Source organism: Ictalurus punctatus, chromosome 9, assembly GCF_001660625.3.
Source record: "Ictalurus punctatus breed USDA103 chromosome 9, Coco_2.0, whole genome shotgun sequence".
Lineage (NCBI taxonomy): Eukaryota > Metazoa > Chordata > Actinopteri > Siluriformes > Ictaluridae > Ictalurus > Ictalurus punctatus.
The window spans coordinates 16113534-16135225 of NC_030424.2; the positions used below are offsets into that span (position 1 = coordinate 16113534).

Genomic DNA, 21692 nt, shown 5'->3' on the forward strand with positions numbered 1-21692 from the left:
TGCTCTGCGATGGGTTGACTTGGCACCCCATCCAAGGTGTACCCTGCCTTATGCCTCGAGTCCCCTGGGATAGACTCCAGGCTCCCCAGTGACTCTGTGTAGGATAAGTGGTACAGAAAATGTATGAATGGATGGATGGATGGATGTTCTGATGGAGCAAAAACATTTGGGTGTAGCTTGCTGCACCTAGACACCTGTTACTCTCTTAAGTGTCAGTGATTAAATATTGTTTTACACATAGTAATGCATCACAACCCCATGTGATTGATTATTTAACTGTAACAGCATGTGCCATCATGTTGTATTCCTTACATAACCTATATTTATTAATTTAGTTAATGTCAAAGCTGTGGCTCAGCACAGGGTTACATTTATTTGAAGTAGCCACCAGATCCTTATTGAATGCAGTAATAGTAGCAATATTTCTTTTGTACAGTGAAGCAAAGATTAAACCTGCTGCTTAGTATTCCAACTCACTGCTGCCCTCTAAAGTTTACACATGCACACATGATTACAATATGAACTACTTTTCAAATTTTCTGTTTTTCTGTTTTATGATGTAGTTCCCAGAGTCCCCAGAGTACATGGGCTTCTAACTAACTCCTTCTCAGCATAAGTCTAGATATGGATATGGTCCATTTCACTATTTCACATGATCCAAGCTATAAGAAACAGCTGAAATGTGCCACTTCACTTCAAAAACTTCAAAAATAAATAAATAAATAAATTTAAAAAAGAACAATGTCTTCTCAGGAATAAGCCCAACATTAAATCACACACTCCTGCCTTAAAGCTGGAAAGTAAATTTTACTGCACCTGTAATTACACTTTCACACGTATCATGAGCAATAAAGTATTGGGATAGAAAAACTATAATTACCTGTTCCCTCTGGCAGTTAGTTTATTAGTAGAAGGCAAAGCTGTTAATTCAAGATTGATTGTTCACCCCTTAAATTTTTACATTTCCAGCTGAGTTCCCAGTGACTTACTTAAAGCATATTATTTAGCAACTATTTTGAATCATTCAGGAAATACAGTGAAACTAATCAGAAATGTATATAGAGGAGTGAGGAATATGACGCACCAGTGCATTGTGGGAGGTTAAAGCAAGGCATTACGACTCTTCCCCGTGTTTAAAATTGCACTATTGTTAGTCACTTAAAGTGAATCAGCTGTGAATTGTTATACAATACTAGAAATTCTTACTTTCCAAATGGTAAGTCTATTAAAATTAATATCAATTACCAAAAAGCAGGCAATTTCACCATAATAACAACACTTAAAATTCTTGTAAAAATAAATAAATAAATAAATAAAATTAAGACCACAAATAAGTTTTCAACTGTATAAGGTATAGCATGCTTCTAATAATTCAATAATCAGATAATTGTATAATAACATAATCACAGTTTATTTTTCATACATTGCACACAAAGGCATTAAGCATTAGGAAATGACTGTGGTCCAGGCAGCAACTTGTAAAGACAAATTATTATAATAACAGTGGAGAATATCTGACTTTCAATCACATCAAAGGTGAACAAGATTTAAGGTGAACAAGGATGTAAGGCTTGCCAGAGGCCTTAACTAAAGTAGTTAACTACTTTTAACTATACATAAGTGAGGGTTCTGTTATGGTGATAATTGGGAAGACTTAGGATATATGTATGTGTGCTAGTGAGAGAGTTTAGCAATAATAATCACAGATAACTTATATAATATCTAATGTTCTTTTTGTAAATTTCATTAATGAAGTGACACTTCAACACACTTCTATCAAACCACTTACATGCAGAAGCAAGTCACAGTAACAGCCTTTACATGCTGGACAGGTGCTCAGGAAATCATATTTCAGTTCTGGCACATTGGACACACAAGACCGGCGTGAAATCATTAAAGCCTCAAACTAGTATGAAGCCTGAATTCCTTTTGTGAGATATCTAAGCATATTCTGTATTTTTAGGGAATAATATGAAATATACAGTATATAATACTATTCATTATGATAACATATGATGGCAATTACTGAAATCACCATAATAAAATATTATACATTCTAGTAGAAAAAAAGCAACAGATTATGTCAGACCTGTGTGCAATTTTTAGCCCATACAAAAGACCATGTATTGTATTTTCTTAATGGATATTGGAAATAGAACCAAAGTGTAGGAGACCTTTATTCTGTTGTAGTTCATGAGGGTGGAGTGAAACTAGATGCTTGTGATGGTAGATTTCATGGCAGTTCAGTTTAACCATGGGAGTGTCACCTCAAGGAAGTCTTCAGAAAAGTAGCATGAATGCTGGGAATGTGTGACTGATGCATGATCATAGTTCCTGTTTGCTTATGCTTCCTGGACAACAATGGCCATCTACAAAATAGGCCAAAAATGTAAACACTGAATGCAAGATCTTTATAATAGTAATATAACTGGATTTCTGGAGTCCAGCTACATACTGCATATGTGTATTTTAGAATTCTAATATATATATATATATATATATATATATATATATATATATATATATATATATATATATATATATAAAGTAAATGTTGAATATCTTGAATTTTAAATATTTAAGATACTGCACTATTTCTAGGTCAATGTTTAAATAAATTTGAGATATTAGCTGTGTTAACTGCTTTGTACAAAAGGTCAGATTTTCCTCATGCCTAATCTCTTCTATAGAAGCATGTGTTCAGATGAAACTGCAATCTAAAATGGTTCATAAAGTTTTGCATAAACTTGTGGAGTCCATGTCGGATTCCATAAGTGTGTTTCAGAAATTAAAACAAAATCTAAGATAAAACAAAGGCAACTTGAGTAAACACAATATACAGTTTTTAAATGATAATGTTATTTATTGAATAAAAAAATGTATCTAATACCAACTGGGCCTGTGTGAAAATGTATTTGCTCCTGCAAACTGCAAACCCTGTTCAATCAAATCAGCACTTAAATAGAACTTTTTCCAACAGCATAATGTTGGTTAAAAGATCTTACTCAGTAACACACTATGCCTAAATTGAAAAAAAAAATTCCAGAAATGATGAGGAAGAAGGTGATGAAAATTCATCAGTCTGGGAAGGGTTACAAAGCTATTTCAAAGGCTCTGGGACTTCAAAGGGCCACAGTGAGAGCCATTATGTCCAAATGGAAAAACTCAGCACAGTAGTGAACCTTTTCAGAAATGGCCGACCTTCCAAAATTCCTCCAAGAGCACAGCAACGACTCATCCAGCAAGTCACAAAAGAGCCAAGGACAACATCAAAGGACCTACAGGCCTCTCTTACATCACTAAAGGTCACTGTTCATGACCTTCAAGACATTTCAAGACACTGGGCAAAAATGGCATCCATGGAAGAGTGGTGAGACAAAAATCACTGCTAACCCAGAAGAACATTAAGGCTTGTCTGTATTTTGCCAAAACACACCTTGATGATCTGCAAACCATTTGGGAGAATGTTCTGTGGACTGGTGAGTAAAAAAGTGGAAATGTTTGGAAGGCAGTGACCCTGTTACAGCTAGCGTAAACCAAACACAGAATTCCACAAAAAAGTTCATCATACCTACGGTCAAGCATGGTGGTGGAAGTGTGATGGTGTGGGGATGCTATGCTACTTCAGGGCTTGGGCAACTTTTTTTTTTGCATGTTTCTAATTGGCAATAATTGAGGGAAACATGAATTCCTGCTCGCCACCAGAAAATCTTAAAGGAGATTTTAAGTTTAAGGGGGTAATTAGATAGGTGTTGAATAAATTTTTTTGCTTCAATAAAAAAAAAAAAAAAAAAAAAAAAAAACTGTATTGTGTGTTTACTCCGGTTGCCTTTGTTTTATGTTGTATTTTGATTGAAAATCTAAAACTATTTACTATGGGATATACACAAAAACAGAAGAAATCAGGATGGGGCAAATACTTTTTAACAGAATTGTACCAAATACTAAGAAACTCATTCATGTAAATATTTAAAATATTCTAATTTTCTAATGGTCTCAGACCCCACACTCTGTGTGTGTGTCTGTGTATGTGTAAAAGCATTGCATCATTTCATCTATTCAGGGATTTAGGAATGGTTGTTTCTTTATGGCACATATATAAACATGAGTGCCAAGGCTTTCGAAAAAGAACACAAAAAAAGAACAGCCTTGAGCAACTCAGATCACGATATGCTTTCTGAGTGTATTTTGAGGCACATACAACTTTGACTGTAATATAATTGATTTTCATTTACATTTATTCATTTAGCAGACGCTTTTATCCAAAGCGACTTACAAATGAGGAAATACAAGCAAAGATTTGATTGACTGATATTAGATCGATCAATTAAGAGAAATTAAGGTGTTTAAATATAATTTAAATGATACAACAAGTAAAAGATCATCTTAACATATATTCTTTTCAATGTCTTAGAACAGTAATATTTATAACAGATTGAAAATAAGTACACCAGTTAGAATGTCAAAGCTTACAAATATACTGGTTATACTGATACTAAAATAATCTCAATATAATAATATGCATATTTATTCATGTGGTACAATGTACAATTATAAATCAATACACAAAAATATGCATTTGATCCTACATAAGCCTAATTCTAACACCATGGTGACTAGAACACTAATTTGTGTGGTGTTTTGTGGTAACAAGTCTTCATAGTGGCTTCGTTGAGGTTGTTATCGATTAGGCGTAAGATAAAGGAATATTACGGTGCCTGTGTAAGTGGATTCTGACTTTTCATGTTTAGATACTCGAGCACAAAGACCTGCAAAATCTTGTTGAGGTTCTGGATTGTAGCTCGGTCCAAGTTCTCCTCGTTGTCATCAAAGGTGTGCCACACAATGGGAAATGGGCTGGGGATAAGGTGAAGGACCCGGACGCCTGTGAGAACATGGAGATGGTTAGCAGGCGTGGTTTTATTGTCTTCTTCTGTTTAAAATAAAAACTGGAATTCCGCATGAAATCAGGTTGACATGCTAATGATGATCTGCGTTTCTCCATAATGTGATTTCTACAGTAGAAACTAGCAGCATGATAATACCTCTGCTAAGGAAGGGCATGTGGTCATCCTGCACAGGACCCACAGGCATGCCAGGCCAGAAGTACTGCACTTCATTAGGGTGATCCTCCAGCTGGCCCAGTGCGTGCAGGCGCCGCTCTGAAAACAAGCACACAGTAAAAAACAGTTGCTGTAAATACTGACCACACAGTAAACTCAGTAGACTCAGTCATGAAACACATTTGTACAAATTAGGAATTTAGGAAGGAATTATGCTATAATCAAGGCCATTGATTATAAAATGTTCTAATGGAAGGAGAACACATTGATTGTGATTATGACTATTATTATGGTTAATAAAGTTTATATAAAACACTAGAACTCATGAAAAGACTAAGAAAAATATTCACAGAATCCTGTTTTTAAAAGTTTTGTTTGATGAAGTGAGGAAATTAGATAATAATGCATGTTTGCCAACTGGTTATGTGAAAAGATTTGTGACTGGTCATCTTCCATGTTAATCATATTGCCATTTTTTTGTCAAAATAGATGGCACTTGGCCCCATTTATTGAAGAAATGTACCAGTCTCCAGCAAATACCAAAGGTCTTGCATGCAAGACTATATAACAACCTGAAACCCCCACATTACATTCCAATGCATGGTACTGCATGATGCAATATCTGACATTTGTTTAGATTTGCATTTGTCTCCTTATAAATACTATACTCATACAAAGTACACCTATATAGTAGGTATAACCGATAAATATGCCAATTAATGTAAAAAATAAGCTAAAGTCTACCAATACCATTGCCTGTACATGTCCTCTAGATGTCCTTTATTGACTGTAACCCATCTGTTGGTATGCACAATTTCTCATCTCCCCCTCACCTCAACCTGCACTGGACAAGGACGGCCAATTGACCATTGCTGACCAGATATTATTTTCACCCATTGGTGACACTGATATGTTAGTGGGTGTTGTGGTGGTATGAGTGTAGGCACATGCAGCAGCACTGCTGGGTTTTTAAACTGGGTTCTTAATATCATTGCTAGGTTAAGAACAGTCCAGCAATCAAATAATATATGGAGAGAAATTATCCAAAAATGATCCTTTTTACACTGTTAGGCTTACTAAAAATGCTTAATAAGAGAAGGAATAATGTATATAAAACATACAAAACAGAGAGCAATGAGAGAATTAAAATGGAATGAAAGAAGCTCACCAATATTTTGGAGCTTGGAGAGCCACCTGGCAGTGTTGGAGAACTGATTACCGAAGCGAGGCATGGGACCACCGATCAAGTCCAACAGAACAAAAAGATCCTGTTTTAAAAAGGAAAGAGTAGGTGGACAGAAAGGAAGAACAAAAGAAGCAAAGGCAAAGACAGACTTTGTGAGTCATGACAAAAAAAATGTCTTGAAACAGTGTTGGTGTGTATCTCTTTTAAGATAAGCTTTCAAATGCTCCACTTTCCCCTAGTGTTTGAGAACAGACATGATGTCATTTTCTCTCCACTGCTGACAGCACTGCCTCATGGGAAGACTCCATATCAAGGCCTGATGGGAAGCTCAGGCAGCATCTGTATTCTCAATAAGTCTGATTGGTCTTATGCTCCATTTGCAAATGATAACATTTAGATCACTGTGATTAACACTACAGTTTAAGGTAATCATTATCATATGTAGTATAGCACCACACTGCAACAATTTAACCTTTTCACACAAATAGTGAGTGTTTCTGTGAATAAACTTACAATGCCATCTAGCTGGTTGGTGTCTGTGGCTCCCAAAGGGTGTGCTGTGTTCTCCATTTTGGTAGCCAGATGTCGGGAACCGTACAGAGAGTCAGTAGAGGTCCACTGATACAGAGCCTCCTCTCCATCAAAGAAGATCAGCTGTAGAGTCAGGTCTGATCCTGCATCCTGAGAGAGCCAAAGAGAGCACAATATACACACCCTGCCATCCAGTGGTGAACAACGTGTAAGTGCACATTATTAACCTACTTTTAAATTGCATGTTTCCAATTGTTTCCCATAATGTGGTATGTATGTGTGTATGTAATGCTATCCCATTACCAAACTATAGTTGTATGCATGAAATGATATCATCTACATGGAAACTGTTAATTGTAGTCACCTTTCTTTTCTATATTCTCTCTAAGATCTAGCTGAAAGGAATCTAAATTTGAATCTAAGCTGCTTCTAATATGGCACAGTTAATCCTGTTAATAAAAAGCGGCAAACGTGGACACTACCACAACTCCTATGTATACGTTTCCTTACCTTAATTGTCTTCAGCTCCTTATCCTGTGCCCTGGCCATCTCTAACAGCATGGAGCAGGGCACAGCTGAGTCAGTAGCTCCCAGAAACTCCCGACCGTGCCACTGAGGTGGGAAATACTTTGAGTCGTAGTGACAAGACAGCACTAGGCGCCGCTTAGCACCAGGGTTGAGAGTGGCGATTATGTTAGTGAAAGGCATCTGGCCATAAGGCGTCCAGTTTTGGAAGTGATCCTCGGTCACCTCCCAGCCTGCATTCAACGAGTTCAGGGTAGATTTTATTTGCTGGGTGGAGAAAGTGAGAAACATGCAAATAAGATCATGTAACTAGTGTCATTAACTTTAAATAATACACGGCCAAATATACTAAACACGGACCTGCTGCACTGCCTGGCTTCCAGGAGAGCCAGGATATCGCACCACCAGCATGGGCTTCAGGTCATTCTTCCACATGCGGTCAATGTCTGTTTGAGCCAGAACACTTGCTAAATCATCGGAACTCAGAGTGCTCACCTTGTGGTACAGCTGGGGAGAGAGAGAGAGAGAGAGAGAGAGAGAGAGAGAGAGAGAGAGAGAGAGAGAGAGAGAGAGCATCTTAGCCACGATCTTAGCCCAGTGTCATCAGATAATTTTATTTTGGTTAAATACTTAATGCTAATGATAGCATACATCTTTATGTTAATGATATTGTGAACAACCATTAAACATTCATACCTGCATTCCACACAAACTCATAGTACTGGACTACAGTGAGAATAAATTTGACATAACAAACAACCGACAATGAAAACAATCAGCCCCAAAGGTCACTTTTGGGAAATATTGATAGAGCAGGGGGAAGTGCACTGAGAGTTAATTGGAATTACATATTTAATAGCAGTATGTTATTTTCGCGCTTAATTGTTGCATATTTTATTGTTCATTCCGTTTAGAAATCGTGGTGGATGTATGAGGCCTACTGCCACTGCATATTTACAAAAATGTCTCAATATTTCTGAAAACGATCGTTAATGTACAGTAAATAGATAAAACTACATTTATCACCATAAATATCACATATCACTCTGAAGGTGTTTACAGTTGCTACAGCTGTGCTTGTGGGTGAGGTATCATAGGATTTCTATAAACCAACAATTCTATCTCATCTGGCTATGCCAGCTAGTTGGAAGGCAGTGTGAGAGTTAGCATGATCAGTTTCATAGTGATGCTGGCAACCTTGTTAACAGAACTTGTAGTTTGGCAAATTAAACACAGAGGACTGGAAATAGCTGATAACTGACAATGGTAGACAAAATAATTGGTTTTTAAGAACAGTGACTAGAGTATTCAAGATATTACTATATTGTATGCATGTGCTACTTGAAAATAACTGATTAATTTGTTGATTTGTATTTTAGTAAATAATGGTTTAGACATTTGAAACTTCAATCCCAGGGTTATTTGGAATTGTTTACCAAGCTTTAGTATTTTTTAGTAATAGTGACATAGAGAATATACCAGGTGTATAGAACAAAATCATCACAGGAAGGTATTGGGAATTAGCTGCTGGGTTTAATCAGGTGTACAAATAAGCTAGAATGCTTAGCGCTGCACTGCTGTAGTCCTCGAGGACTTGTCTTACAGTCCAGTTACAGATGTATATACAGTGTTTGCATAAGTTCAAAGGGAAAATATTTATACAATAAGGTTTTGTAATAGACATCATATGTTGGACAGTCACTAGTAAATTATAATTAGAGCTTATATGTTATAAGAGATTTAAAATCTGATAGTGCTGATATTGCTGATAGATCTGATATGAATACCCGAAACAGTACATAGGTACTGGATTGGATTTGACATATTATTTGTTTCATGCCGCTGACATTTTATGTGTGATATTAACTGATGATTTCCTTCCTTTTATGTTAATTCAAGTCACTTAATTAGGACAATTATTTCTTAAAGTCTTACACACCTCAATATCTGAAAGGAAAAAATGTAAAGGCCTCATTACAGCAACACTTTTTAAACAGCTTTTGCAATTATTATAGTGGGAAAAAAATCAGTATCATTTCAATTTCAGGTAATCAGTGACACCTCAGAGCTTTAATATTGATCCACCGGTAATTGTAGCCAACATATCTTATCATAACCCCCACTCTTCTCGGGAACTCCAACTCCCAGATTTTTCCACCGTTAAACATACCCACTCATTGCTGTACTGCCTCAATGTTGCTGTACTGCCTCAATGTACTGCTCACTCAAACACACACACACCTTGCACCTCCGGGGATATAGGCTCAAATTCACCCTGTGTGCGTCTTCACCCTGTGTGTATGAACTGTGCATGTTCTCCCCGTGCTTCGGGGGTTTCCTCCGGGTACTCAGGTTTCCTCCCCAGTCCAAAGACATGCGTTGTAGGCTGACTGGCATTTACAAAATTGTCCATAGTGTGTGAATGGGTATGCAAGTGTTAGTGTGCACGATTGTGCCCTGTGATGAGTTGGCACCCCATCCAAGGTGTCCCCTGCCTTGTGTCCCTAAACCCTGTTAGTGTTGTTATAAATAAAATATAGAATGTTATTTAGGACAAAATCATAACATGTATTAATTTTTACTTAGTCTTCTTTATTCAAACAATATTAGAATATGGTGATGATTCATTTGGAGAGGACATGTTATTGAAATTTATTAAAGCCATGGGTAATTATGCTACAAATAAATAAGGTTTTTAAATGTGTTACTGAGGATGAAATTAAATGAGTAAACTAATGACAATATATTTTGCAAATTACCAAACATCATTAAACAATGGTTTTTACCATTAAAAAAATGGTAATCCATGCTTGTTTAAAATATAAAATATACATTTTGACTTCACATGTAGAGTGTCAACACCTTGACGCATTCATATATGCATCATGTGTTGTTGTATTAATGCGAAGAAAGCCAACTCTTTTTCAAAAACTGTCTAAATATATCTGAGTTCACCCTGTGTAAGGCTAAGGCCAGTGATTCATCACATTTGGTGTTCCGTAATGTGTGAAGTCAGTTATGAGCAGGAACTGTCTCTGGGCTGAGCAAATAAATAATACTTCCCTTTGAATTGCTCATAACCTGAAACTCTTCACTATTTAACAAATAATGTGCATTTCTGTTCTTTGACTGTTGTATTGTTTACTTGATCAAAGTCCAAGTTTTCTCCTAGTCATTATTAGTTCTCTAATAAATAAAGAACAACTACAGTGGAATTGAGTCTAGTGATCCTGACTGCTGCTTGATAGATGAAGGCTTGACTCTAAGCAATGAATGAGCAATGAGTTTAATCACACATCCCACAGTTATGTTGACTCACCAGAATCAAATGGCTATTTTGAATCAACATCTACGTGTCATTAACTGAGCAGATGCTGCTCGAAAAATGAGCAGACACTGCTCTGTGATTCGTACTGTATTTTACTTACATTAAAAAAAAATTATGTTTATCATCACAGTTAGAAATGTATTCCTCCAGAGTTTATTCCTCCATCTATGATTTAGTACAAACATTAAAACATGTTAAATTATAGAGGAGTAAAGATGGACTTAAATCATTAGGACAAAAAAAATCTAGACCAAATTAGAATAAAGAAAAAACAAGCAGTATTTTGATATCAAGCAACATTTGTTCAACATCTTGTGTTCTAAATAAAAAAAACATTATTTATTTATGACATAATATTCAGACAGACATATGTCCCTGTTCATATATCTCTTCTTTGAGTTTGGACATAGAAGACAAAATTACTGAATTATAAACAGACATGGCATATGGTGTTGACAGTTAACTACAGCATTATAACAGAGCCTGTTCATTCTTGTTTGTATGGAAAATTATACCCTGCCAATGCCGCATGAGTAATTATGTGGCCTACATTAACCACACATGGCAACAGAGAACCTTTAAGTATACCATGAGAAGGGGAGCAGCATATGGAGGTTACTCACATTACAGAGGCGTATCACGCTATGAATCACTGATTTAAACTTGTAAAAATCCTCATTTAAATGCAGCTAAAATATAATCGTACACTCAACTACACTATACTGCCCTCCAGCCAAATGTGATTTAGTATGGCACAGATTGGATACAATGTCACACTCGTTACTTTTGTTTGTTCTCAAAGTCCATTTGGTCTTCAGTTATGTTTGTGGTAAGTCAGTAAGCACAACAAACATGTAAGCAGAATATTCATGATGTAACATTCTCCCATTTCATTGGAGGCTAGTGCTCCAAACTATATAACACTAGTACTACTCTAAGGTTGATTATCAGTTTTAGAGTACTTTCCTGAAATACTGAAGTATCAGATCAGATCAGATCTGGCATCTACTCCGATCCAGTTCACTGACGTATTTTATGCCAGGAAAGAATGTGATGTTGGTTGATAAAACACACATCTTGCACATAAGCGGAAAACCCAAACTTCACGTCAAAACACAAACAAAAGCTTGGCAGGCCATTTTGCTTCCTAATAGAATGTCAGTATTGGATCATTATCAGATATCGGCTGATATTGTTATTGAAAATTAAAAAAAAAAAAAAAAAAAAAAGAGGATCAGTAACAACGGTACATAATACAGTGTGTAAGGCTTATCTATTGGGGTTTAAGAGATAATGTTGGGCAAGTTATCTAACCATGAAGGGACCAGTCTGATACAAGTCTTTCAGTCAGTTATTAAGTAACTGATAATATGGCTACTGGTTAGTTAAAATGTAAACCTGCAGTCACACTAAACACCCCTGGGTTTGGCTTAATGTTTAATTACAATAGACTACAAGGATGTCCTTCGTGCCACATTCTCCTTACATACAAAAAAAAAGGACAAAACCCAAATCCTCCTGATGCAAGGTTTAGACTCACTCAGAGCAAAGTGAACCATTGTAACTTAATTATCAAGTAAACAGATTCTCGCGGGAACTAGAAGTCGGATCTATAAATATCGCGATGTCAGTCACTGGATCAATGAAGAGGCGCGTGCTGCCATAGCAACACAGAAAACGAAGACAGAAGCAAGAACTATTATGTAGGCACAGAAACCACTAACATACAACATACAAATCTATCCACACATGAACATATTCCTTTCCCAGAATGGACAGACAGAACATAACGCACATGCTCAGTTGATGAAGCTTTAAAGCACAACTCTGGTCTGTTATTAAATTCTCAAAGCCAACGCAAAGCAAAAAGCAGCCTTGAACAATCTGGGATAAATGTTGACACATCAGTTAACTAGCAGAGTTTAAAACATATAGGCCTATATAACAGAACAGCTTCACTGTGGATATATATATATATATATATATATATATATATATATATATATATATATATATATATATATATATATATATATATATATATAAACTTGTTGCAGCAAACTACTTCAGTAATCCAGATTGTGTAGTAACATTAAGGCGTAAACATGTGATTCATTTAGCCTACAGACAGATGTGATCAGCACAAATCCTCGAGTACAACGTCATGCACGGTTTTAGTTGGAAAACTACGCAAAACGCACATTAAGATATGTTATAAAGGCGAATAAATTTACCTTTTCTTGTGTCCACTGTATCTGGGCACAGAAGTGGCCCGTAAATATTGCAAAGATGCCGAGCAGAGCGAACAACCGCATGGCGGTACCGGCTCTCACAGCGTACATCATCATCTCCGTTATTTCTCAGCGACTTTAGAGAGAGGGATCATGTGAGGGAGGGTGAGAGGGAGGGAGGAGGACCTGAAGCCTAGTCATAGGGGAATACGCCTCATTCATTTACACACGCGCGCACACGCACACACACACACACCCTGCACAAGTTGCACGTATTTGATTTACGCACTCATGTTGGGAAATCAAATCCTGCTTAAAAATCCAGTTTAGTCTGACCATCTACCAGCTGCCAAAACACAGGCAGAGCAAACTGTAGATGGTGCTCGTAGTGTCTGAATTACCACTACTAATGCAACCTTGTGAGTTTAAAAACCAAAAATAACCAGCTGGCAACGATGGACGACCATCTTGACCAGCTCTGCCTTTTTTGTAGTGTTTAGGTAGCCGGTAGATGGATGATCAGTCCAAGTACTATAAACAGTATAAAAATATTTAGAATTCATCATTTATAAAAGTATTTTTAAAAAATTATGAGATTCCCTTCATTTCTACTTTAATTTGTAAATTACATATTCAAACTATGAACAACACATTCATGTTAGATGTGGAGCAAATTCCTTATCCTATTTTGTTTGCAGAGATATAATTTGGATACATTATTCATCCAGCCATCCATCCATCTTTCATAAGCTTATCCTACACAGGGTAGTGGGGGAGCCTATTCCAGGGAACTCAGGGCACAAGGCGGGGTACACCCTAGATGGGGTGCTAACGCATCGCTGGGCACAATCACGCACACATTCACACACTACTGACAATTTGGAAATGCCAATCAGCCTACACTGTATGTCTTTGGACTGGGGGAGGAAACTAGAGTACCCGGAGGAAACCCCCGAAGCACGGAGAGAACATGCAAACTCCACACACACAGGGCGGAGGTGGGAATCACAACAGACAAACACCACGGTGTCTACATGATATGATATGATATTGTATTCACCTTAAACATTGTGATATACCTAAATTAAGTACATTGGATTTGGAGATTTCCCGCATTCCCCAAAACATGATGAACAAATGAAGCGCTATGGTTAATCTCTTATTTTTTTAATGTATTTTTTTTTTAATGTAAGTGTATTTATTTTGGGGCCTTGGATTTCATCTTGTTACAGTAAAGTAATAATATGCACAAAGTAATATTATGGTTCAGACAACTACACACTAACTGTTTTTACACTCTGACTCTGTTTTTATGAATGCTGTAACACCCAGTAGCTGGAATAAATAGGATGGTGCTTTGACATTCACATATACAGCATAAACAATGTCCCAAACTGCACGCAAAGTCCGTCAACCGAGTGTTTTAACCCCCATACAGTAACCTGGTGTAACAGGGTTAAAGAAACACATGACGACAAACACACTTGATTCTCCATTAGCAGATGAAAATGATTCATTACCAGTTCTATAATTTACACGTAGCGTATTTGATAGAATTAACCCACATCTATGGAAGTGCAGTGTTTCAGCTCCAGAAATTTCTGAGTAAACTATATTATTGCCGGGCAGCTTTGCAAATCATCCATTTTGAAAGATTTGCCCAGGGAATCCGTTCATTTTAAGCACTGCTCTTTAACACAGTCACCTAACTGATACTGATGTGTACTAACATTAAAGAGCTCTTCATAAACAGTATGACTATGAATGACTTACATTCGCACAAAAATGTACAGAGGCAGCAAACGTATGTCAGGAGTGAAATACTGCGAACTAATAACTTAGTAGTTGTAGCAGCTATCCATTGTGATCGTGCTTTCAGCCTGGGTGGTTATGATTAACCTCATTCATCTAGGTGTGTTTATTTTCGACGCAGTTTATTACCTGTCCTTTGATTGGCCAGTGAAAACATGTGATCAACGGGCTCGCACACGTGTTTGGTGACGCAGAGACTCAGGAAGTGATTGCACGGTGTGCATGTGAAGTTCTCTTGCATGTTGAGGAAGCGTTATAGCGTTTGGGCGTAATTTACTTTCTGCTTAAATGAGTAATATGGATGACGATATTTTAAGTCTGAAGAAACAGCTCCTGGAAAAAGATGCGGAAATCGCTGCTTTAAAAAACAAGCTCCAGCAAATCCATAAGGTTTGCATTCGCATTCGCATTCGTGTCCAGGACATACTGACTAACATGTCACCTGTGTGCTGAGTGTATCTCCCAAAATACCGTTATTTAGACTCCACTATCCTTTCTGTTATTATTATTATTATTATTATTATTATTATTATTATTATTTTTTTTTTTTTTATTTTTTTTTATCAGGATAATTCTTTACTAATGGACTTACAAGACCAGGTATCGCATTTGGCTCAGCTGCAGTATACTTCTTTAACCAACGATGACATTATGCGATACAGTAGGCAGCTGCTCTTGCCAGAGCTCGGTGTCAAAGGTGAATGTCTAATGTAACAGCAGTTTGAAACAGTTTCTTCTTTGCGTTTGACAAAACATGCACAAATCATTCAACTCGTCTCTTGTCTTTCCAGGTCAGATGAGTCTCTTAAACACGTCTGTTTTGGTGGTGGGATGTGGAGGTTTAGGTTGTCCTCTAGCCCTCTACCTCGCTGCGGCTGGAATAGGTAGGTAGGCCGCAGTGTGGCTCATCTATTGGTCATATTCACACTACAGGCAAACATGGTCAGGTTCTTCGTAAGCGAAACAGATTAGTCTTTTTCATGTTGGTGTAAAAAGCAAACTCGCACTGAATTGGATATTATCAGTTCTGATTTGGCCCACTTTCATATATGATACTGGAATCCAGTACTGCATCATGCACCCTCAGTCTGAACCGTGAGATCAGCATTCAGACATAGTTTTGTTTTTGCTTTTGCTTTTGCTTTGTGGATAAGAATGACTGACAAGAATAATATGCAGAAACAATAAAAAAAAAAAAGAGAGAGCAATGATCCAGGGAACCTTAACACTGAACATAAATTTCCAGTTTAGACAGTCTCTGAAGGGAGACTTTTGGTTTTGCACTAGAAAGAGTGCTCAAATAAAATGACATTACGAAAGACTTCAAAGTTTTTCTTTGGACCCAACAAATACAGTTGGGTGAGTTAATAAAGTGAAAATACGGTACACTTGTAATTAACCATACACAAACAGAATTGTATGAAATGTACAAACGCAATGTGGAAAGTATTATCATCTTGTACATATACAAAATACAATATATTAAGTACTCAAAAATGCTTTGTGCCACAACCTTAATACACATGTTGCTTTTAGTTTGTTCACTTCAGCTGTCTGGTTATTCCACCGTTTCTGTTTAGGGAAATTAAATTTGTGGAAACATCAATAGAAAATGCTCGAAAGTTACACCAGACATTTAAAATGCTTAGCAATTTTGGACTAGGTTGTATCATGTATATGTTACATGATAGTTTGGCAACTAACGTACCATCAGTTAAAAATGAAAGGTGTTCCTAGACCCATTATGGTTTAGTGCACACTTGTCATAGGATTGTACGAAATATATTTATTTATTTAGTTTTAACGCCATGTCAATAACCAGGCTATTCACATGGCAAACAAAATATTCATCAATAAATATTTACAATATTAAATAAGACTCTTATATACACTTATATACAGGATACTTGTATACAGGATAAAAACTGTAAAATCTGTTCAGATGGTATTAAAATAATTATTCTATTAAACAAATCTCTGAATAAAAGAATTGTCTGATAATTCCAAAAGTTTTACAGTTCTGTAAAATGTGCTTGATGGTCATAGCAGTTTGGCAAGGTATGCATATGGGAAGATATTCACCAGTCAGTAAAAATGCATGTTTTATACTTGAATGGTCCAGTCTGCATCTGATAAACACTATTAGGTCATGCCTAGATTTCAAATTTTTAGAGTAATTTCTTTAGATGGATTGTACTAAGCATAGATCAAGAAGTTCATGATCATGTCATTTAATAATCTGCTGGATGTGTGTATTGTACTCTATCAGGGCGTTTGGGACTGTTGGATTATGACGAGGTGGAGCTAAGTAATCTGCACAGACAGGTTCTGCACACAGAGCGGACACAGGGTCTGCCCAAAGCCCAGTCTGCAGCACAGGCCCTAAGCAGGTGCATCACCTTTCTACACTAAAGACAAGTATGCATTAGGAACCAGGCTAAACCCTGTTACCCAGGGTTTAACCCAGGCTAAATTCTGTGTTGTGTTAACTTTAGTGTTCTGACAGGTTAAATTCTACAACACAGTGTGTGCCATATCATCTCCAGCTCTCCTCTGAGAATGCCTTACAACTCATCCAACAGTATCCTTTCATGCTGTAGTCTTTAGACACGTATCGTCTCATAGTTTTGAGTGCTGTTTTGATTTTGATTGTTTTGAATGTTTGCATTCTTGACTACTTGTGTTTTTATGTATGACATTGTGGCTGATTGTTCAGATAATGTTCCAACACGGTACCTTGTCAACGATGCCTGTGTTCTCAGTGGCAAACCCTTAGTGTCTGCAAGTGCTTTGCGAATGGAAGGCCAGGTAGGACACTTTTAAGAGCAAAGTTATAATGCCTTCCATGTGAACACTTTAGAATGGGAGTGAATGTGATTTTATAAAAAAGAAAAGAAAACAGACTTAACTTATCAAGTGTGTAAATTCAGCTTTTTTCCTGTGGACATAAATGTGCTTGGCTGTCTTCTTCTATCTCATCTCATAGCTCACTGTGTACAATTACAATGGAGGGCCTTGCTACAGGTGTTTATATCCTGTTCCCCCACCACCTGAAACTGTCACAAACTGCTCTGATGGAGGAGTCTTAGGAGTGGGTGAGTCCAACTTACAGTTAAAGTTCACAGCTATTATATGTAAGTTTACTGGGTACTAGTTATCCTGGATGCACACTGTGATTTTACAGCCACAGTTCTACTCACTCTTTAATCCTCATGAGAGTAAAACAGACTCATGCTCACCTGTAGCACCGAAGAAATCACAAACCAAACAGATCATGGAACAGTAATTGATTGTGGTACTGAGGGAGCAATGAACCAAGTCCTAAAATGGCAAATCTCTGAAAAGTCTTCAACAGGGAGACACCTTACATAGCAAAACAATCAATAATCCATGAATATTTCCAAAAAAATACGGACACTACACTGTCTTCAGCTCCAATTAATAATTAAAATGGGCCGACAGCTTAACAACAGCCTTATTATATAAGGTTTAATGTTTAAAGTGTCTTGATAGTTTTGTAATGCTATGATCAAAGAGTAGCAAAGTTTATACTTTATTGAGTCTGTGGAATTTCATCTTGTTCTGATTATGTCTAAGCTACTGCTTTAGTACAGTTAAGATAAAGAGTTCATGTAAATGAACATTATTACGCTCCTGGGAATGATGGGTGCGAGGTGGAAATGACTCTGCATACGTGTGCACACACCTTTACACACTCAGGGGCAGTTTTGGCAAAGCCAATGCACCTAATGGCATGTATTTAGGAGGCAGGAGGAACTGGGAAGCACACATGGTCAAACCAGGGGCCCTGGAGTTATGAGGCTACCACGGTGCTGCCCCATTTATCAAGTTTCTTATTTGCAATTGAAATTGAAACATGCCAGAATTAGGAACGGATTGTGCGTAGGAGTATATTTGTGTGTGTGTTCAGGCTTTTCTTTGCAAAAGAACATTGTAAAAGTATGCAAAGATTTGTAAACGAGGCTCCATCTGCAAAATGTGCTCCTGTAGACATTCCTCAATTGCATGTGTGCTGAGCCTTACTTACTGCACCCTACCTACTAAAAGCCCCCTTTATTCAACCACTAAGTTTCATTAGTTTATGGAAAACTGTGCCTTATTTGTAGAAATATGTATATGCATAAATAAACAGTAGGGGGGCATGGTGGCTTAGTGGTTAGCATGTTTGCCTCACACCTCCAGGCTTGAAGGTTCGATTCCCACCGCGGCCCTATGTGTGCAGGGCTTGCATGTTCTCCTCATGCTGCGGGGGTTTCCGCCCCAGTCCAAAGACATGCATTGTAGGTTGATTAGCATGTCTTTGAATGAGTGTGTGAATGTGTGTGTGATTGTGTCCTGTGATGGATTAGCACTCCGTCCAGGGTGTCCCCTGCCTTGTGCCCCATGCCCCCTGGGATAGGTTCCAGGCTCCCCACGACTCAGTATGGAAAAGCAGTACAGAAAATGGATGGATGGATGGATAAATAAACAGTGCTCATCTAAAAATGTTTACTTTTCTGTTAATGACTCAATTTGCCATAGCTTATTCTAGGTGCTTAGGGATTTATATCCAGTCCTGTGCAGTGTAAAAGCATATTTCCATCTTCTCTGCAGTGGTTGGAGTCATGGGCTGTCTTCAAGCTTTAGAGGTTCTGAAGATTGCTTCTGGCCAAAAATGTATCCTTCAATGAAAGCACATAGACAGCCAGAGTTCACTACACTGTTTTTTTTTTTTTTTAGCTTGTGGTACACATTATTTGATGGCAGCTGTCTTTGACTGGCTAATGCAGCTTCCTTTGGACAGCAGCTGCTGATGTTTGATGCTCAGGATGGTCGGTTTCGCTGCATAAAGCTGAGAGCCAAGCAGGCTGGCTGTGTTGTTTGTGGAGAGATGCCCACAGTAACAGAGCTGCAGGACTATGAGAGCTTCTGTGGCTCGTCTGCAACAGATAAGGTCAGAATCATGTAACAGAGTGATGTTTTGGTGACGTGTCTGTTCTGTTGTGTTTGATCATTATTTCCCTCTTTTCCATTGGTATCATTTGACATGCCCTGGTGTGCCCTCTGTATGCTACTAAGAAACTGTCCACAAGAGGTCACTATAGCTTTGTCTGAAATCATGCTTTCACTGTTGATTCACTATTAACTATAGACTGATTTATATTGACCTCTACAGTCCGTGGATTATTGCGACATAAAAAAAGAAATGGAAAAATGTCTTTGTGGTTAATTAACGTCATCTCAGTGAAAATATGAGAGAAATTTTACCTTTAATTAAAGTAAACTTTCCCATAAAGCAAAATTCCCCTTGTCAAAAAAACAAAAACATTTTTTAGTAGCCAACTTTAAAATTAGTGATCATTTTGATTGTTTATCTTTTTCCAGTGTCGAAGATTGAATCTTCTATCTGCAGAACAGCGAGTCTCTGTGCAGGTATATAAAAATTAATGCATTATTACCTGGTGTATTATATGATTTTGTGTTAATATCAAGCCAAATTTTTTTTAGAATTGTTCTGGTAAACCACTTATCATTACCTGCAGGAGTATAAATCCATTGTGGACTGCGGTACTCCTCATCTCCTACTTGATGTTCGGCCCAAAGTAGAGGTGGACATTTGCCATCTGCCAGTTTCTATCAGTATGATTTCCAAAAGTTTTCTGGAAATACAGATTCTGTTTGGTACAATTGACACTATAGAACGTGCAATAGAATGGCATAAGCATGATACCATTAAGATTGTATTTTTTTTCTTACTAATAGATATTCCACTTGCCAGTTTAGAGGATCAAAAGGGAGACCATATTCACTTCTTAAAGGAGAAGATCAATGAGCTAAAATTGCAGATGAGCTCTGACTTAGAAGTCCCAGGTAACTGGCAAAATTTTCACTCTATATGCAATTTTTTGTATACTCTTTATAGCATGGAGTAATTATAATTATATAAGAATATAAATGTATTTCTTGTGTATGACAAACAGTACTGTATCTGGATTTCCGTGTAGAGTTGTGTTCTTAAGATTTAACATCAAATCCAAGTCATAATAAATAAACAGTAAATATTCTGCATGGTGGTGAGTTTTATTAAATTAAAATATCCTCCCAGCCTTCAGAGTAACAAGAAAAACATACTTCCACCATTTAGAGTTACTGTCCAAGCAGTGAAAACAGCTGGTAGTGGACACGTATTGATATGATTTTTTTTCCCCCTACCCCTCCTACCTTTTTCTTTTTGCTAGTGTATGTAGTGTGTAAACTGGGGAATGACTCTCAGACGGCTGTGCAGCTACTGGAGAAGATGTCTGGAACTGAACTAGAGAACATCACTGTCAAAGATATCACTGGAGGCCTGATGGCCTGGGCTAATAAGATTGATCCCTCTTTTCCAAAATATTAACTTTCATTCATTTGTATTTCTTTATCGAAAAAGTAAACAACCTAGTCATTATTTTCGTTTTTATTTTATTTAAAAAAAACAAAAAATAACAAAACAAACACCACCACATTATATACACTCTTTGGAGACCAGCTTTAATCACTTCTGACTTAGTGCCAAGAAAGTGACACAGCTCTCACTGGACTTAAAGAGACCGGATTGACCTCATACCCCATCCTCCTGAGGTGCCTCCACAACCGATGTTAATACGCACTCAAACTTCTTCAAATCCAACCTCATGTAAACACATGTGGTCTGGATTAGTATACTCCCATGACCCCTCACAATGCTGTGCAAGAGTAAAGAGATGGGCAAAACCCACACTGGACCTCCTGAATCCTAGGTTCAACTATCAGTCATAGCCTCCACTCCAAAATCCTGGCATAGACTTTTCCTGGGTGGCTGAGTATTGTGAATTGGACCACACAACCACAACCTTGTCCAGTGTCTTCAACATCCCTGGATGAATCGCATCCACCCATGGAGCCTTGCCATTAGGGCTGTCAATATTGATTATTTTGAGAATGGATTATTTGACTGTTTTCTTAGATTAATAATTGAGTAGTCAGTATCATATGTT

The 21692-nt window shown here is 37.3% G+C and overlaps 2 protein-coding genes across 4 annotated transcripts; one reads left to right on the forward strand and one right to left on the reverse strand.

Annotated features, from left to right (window-relative positions):
- Positions 1 to 4220: 4220 nt before the first annotated feature.
- qpct (glutaminyl-peptide cyclotransferase) lies at positions 4221 to 13027 on the reverse strand. 2 transcript variants are annotated; one of them, XM_017477214.3, is made up of 7 exons: positions 12868 to 13027; positions 7666 to 7812; positions 7291 to 7572; positions 6763 to 6930; positions 6232 to 6331; positions 5046 to 5162; positions 4221 to 4885 (listed from the first exon to the last, which is right to left on the reverse strand). In XM_017477214.3, exons 1-7 carry the CDS (start codon positions 12979 to 12981, stop codon positions 4710 to 4712), a joined length of 1104 nt encoding a protein of 367 aa, XP_017332703.1. In that variant the 5' UTR covers positions 12982 to 13027; the 3' UTR covers positions 4221 to 4709. The 2 variants fall into 2 exon arrangements, with proteins under 2 accessions (XP_017332703.1, XP_053538701.1); XM_053682726.1 differs by lacking the exon at positions 12868 to 13027 and adding an exon at positions 11257 to 11278.
- Positions 13028 to 14848: 1821 nt separating this feature from the next.
- Positions 14849 to 21124, forward strand: mocs3 (molybdenum cofactor synthesis 3). 2 transcript variants are annotated; one of them, XR_006983003.1, is made up of 13 exons: positions 14849 to 15066; positions 15244 to 15373; positions 15468 to 15560; positions 16946 to 17066; positions 17183 to 17257; positions 17367 to 17484; positions 17663 to 17771; positions 19291 to 19353; positions 19467 to 19630; positions 20062 to 20109; positions 20220 to 20285; positions 20440 to 20547; positions 20916 to 21124. XR_006983003.1 is itself a non-coding variant. In NM_001201186.1 (13 exon segments), coding segments are annotated over 13 exon segments (1386 nt in total). In that variant the 5' UTR covers positions 14948 to 14964; the 3' UTR covers positions 21074 to 21124.
- Positions 21125 to 21692: the final 568 nt, after the last annotated feature.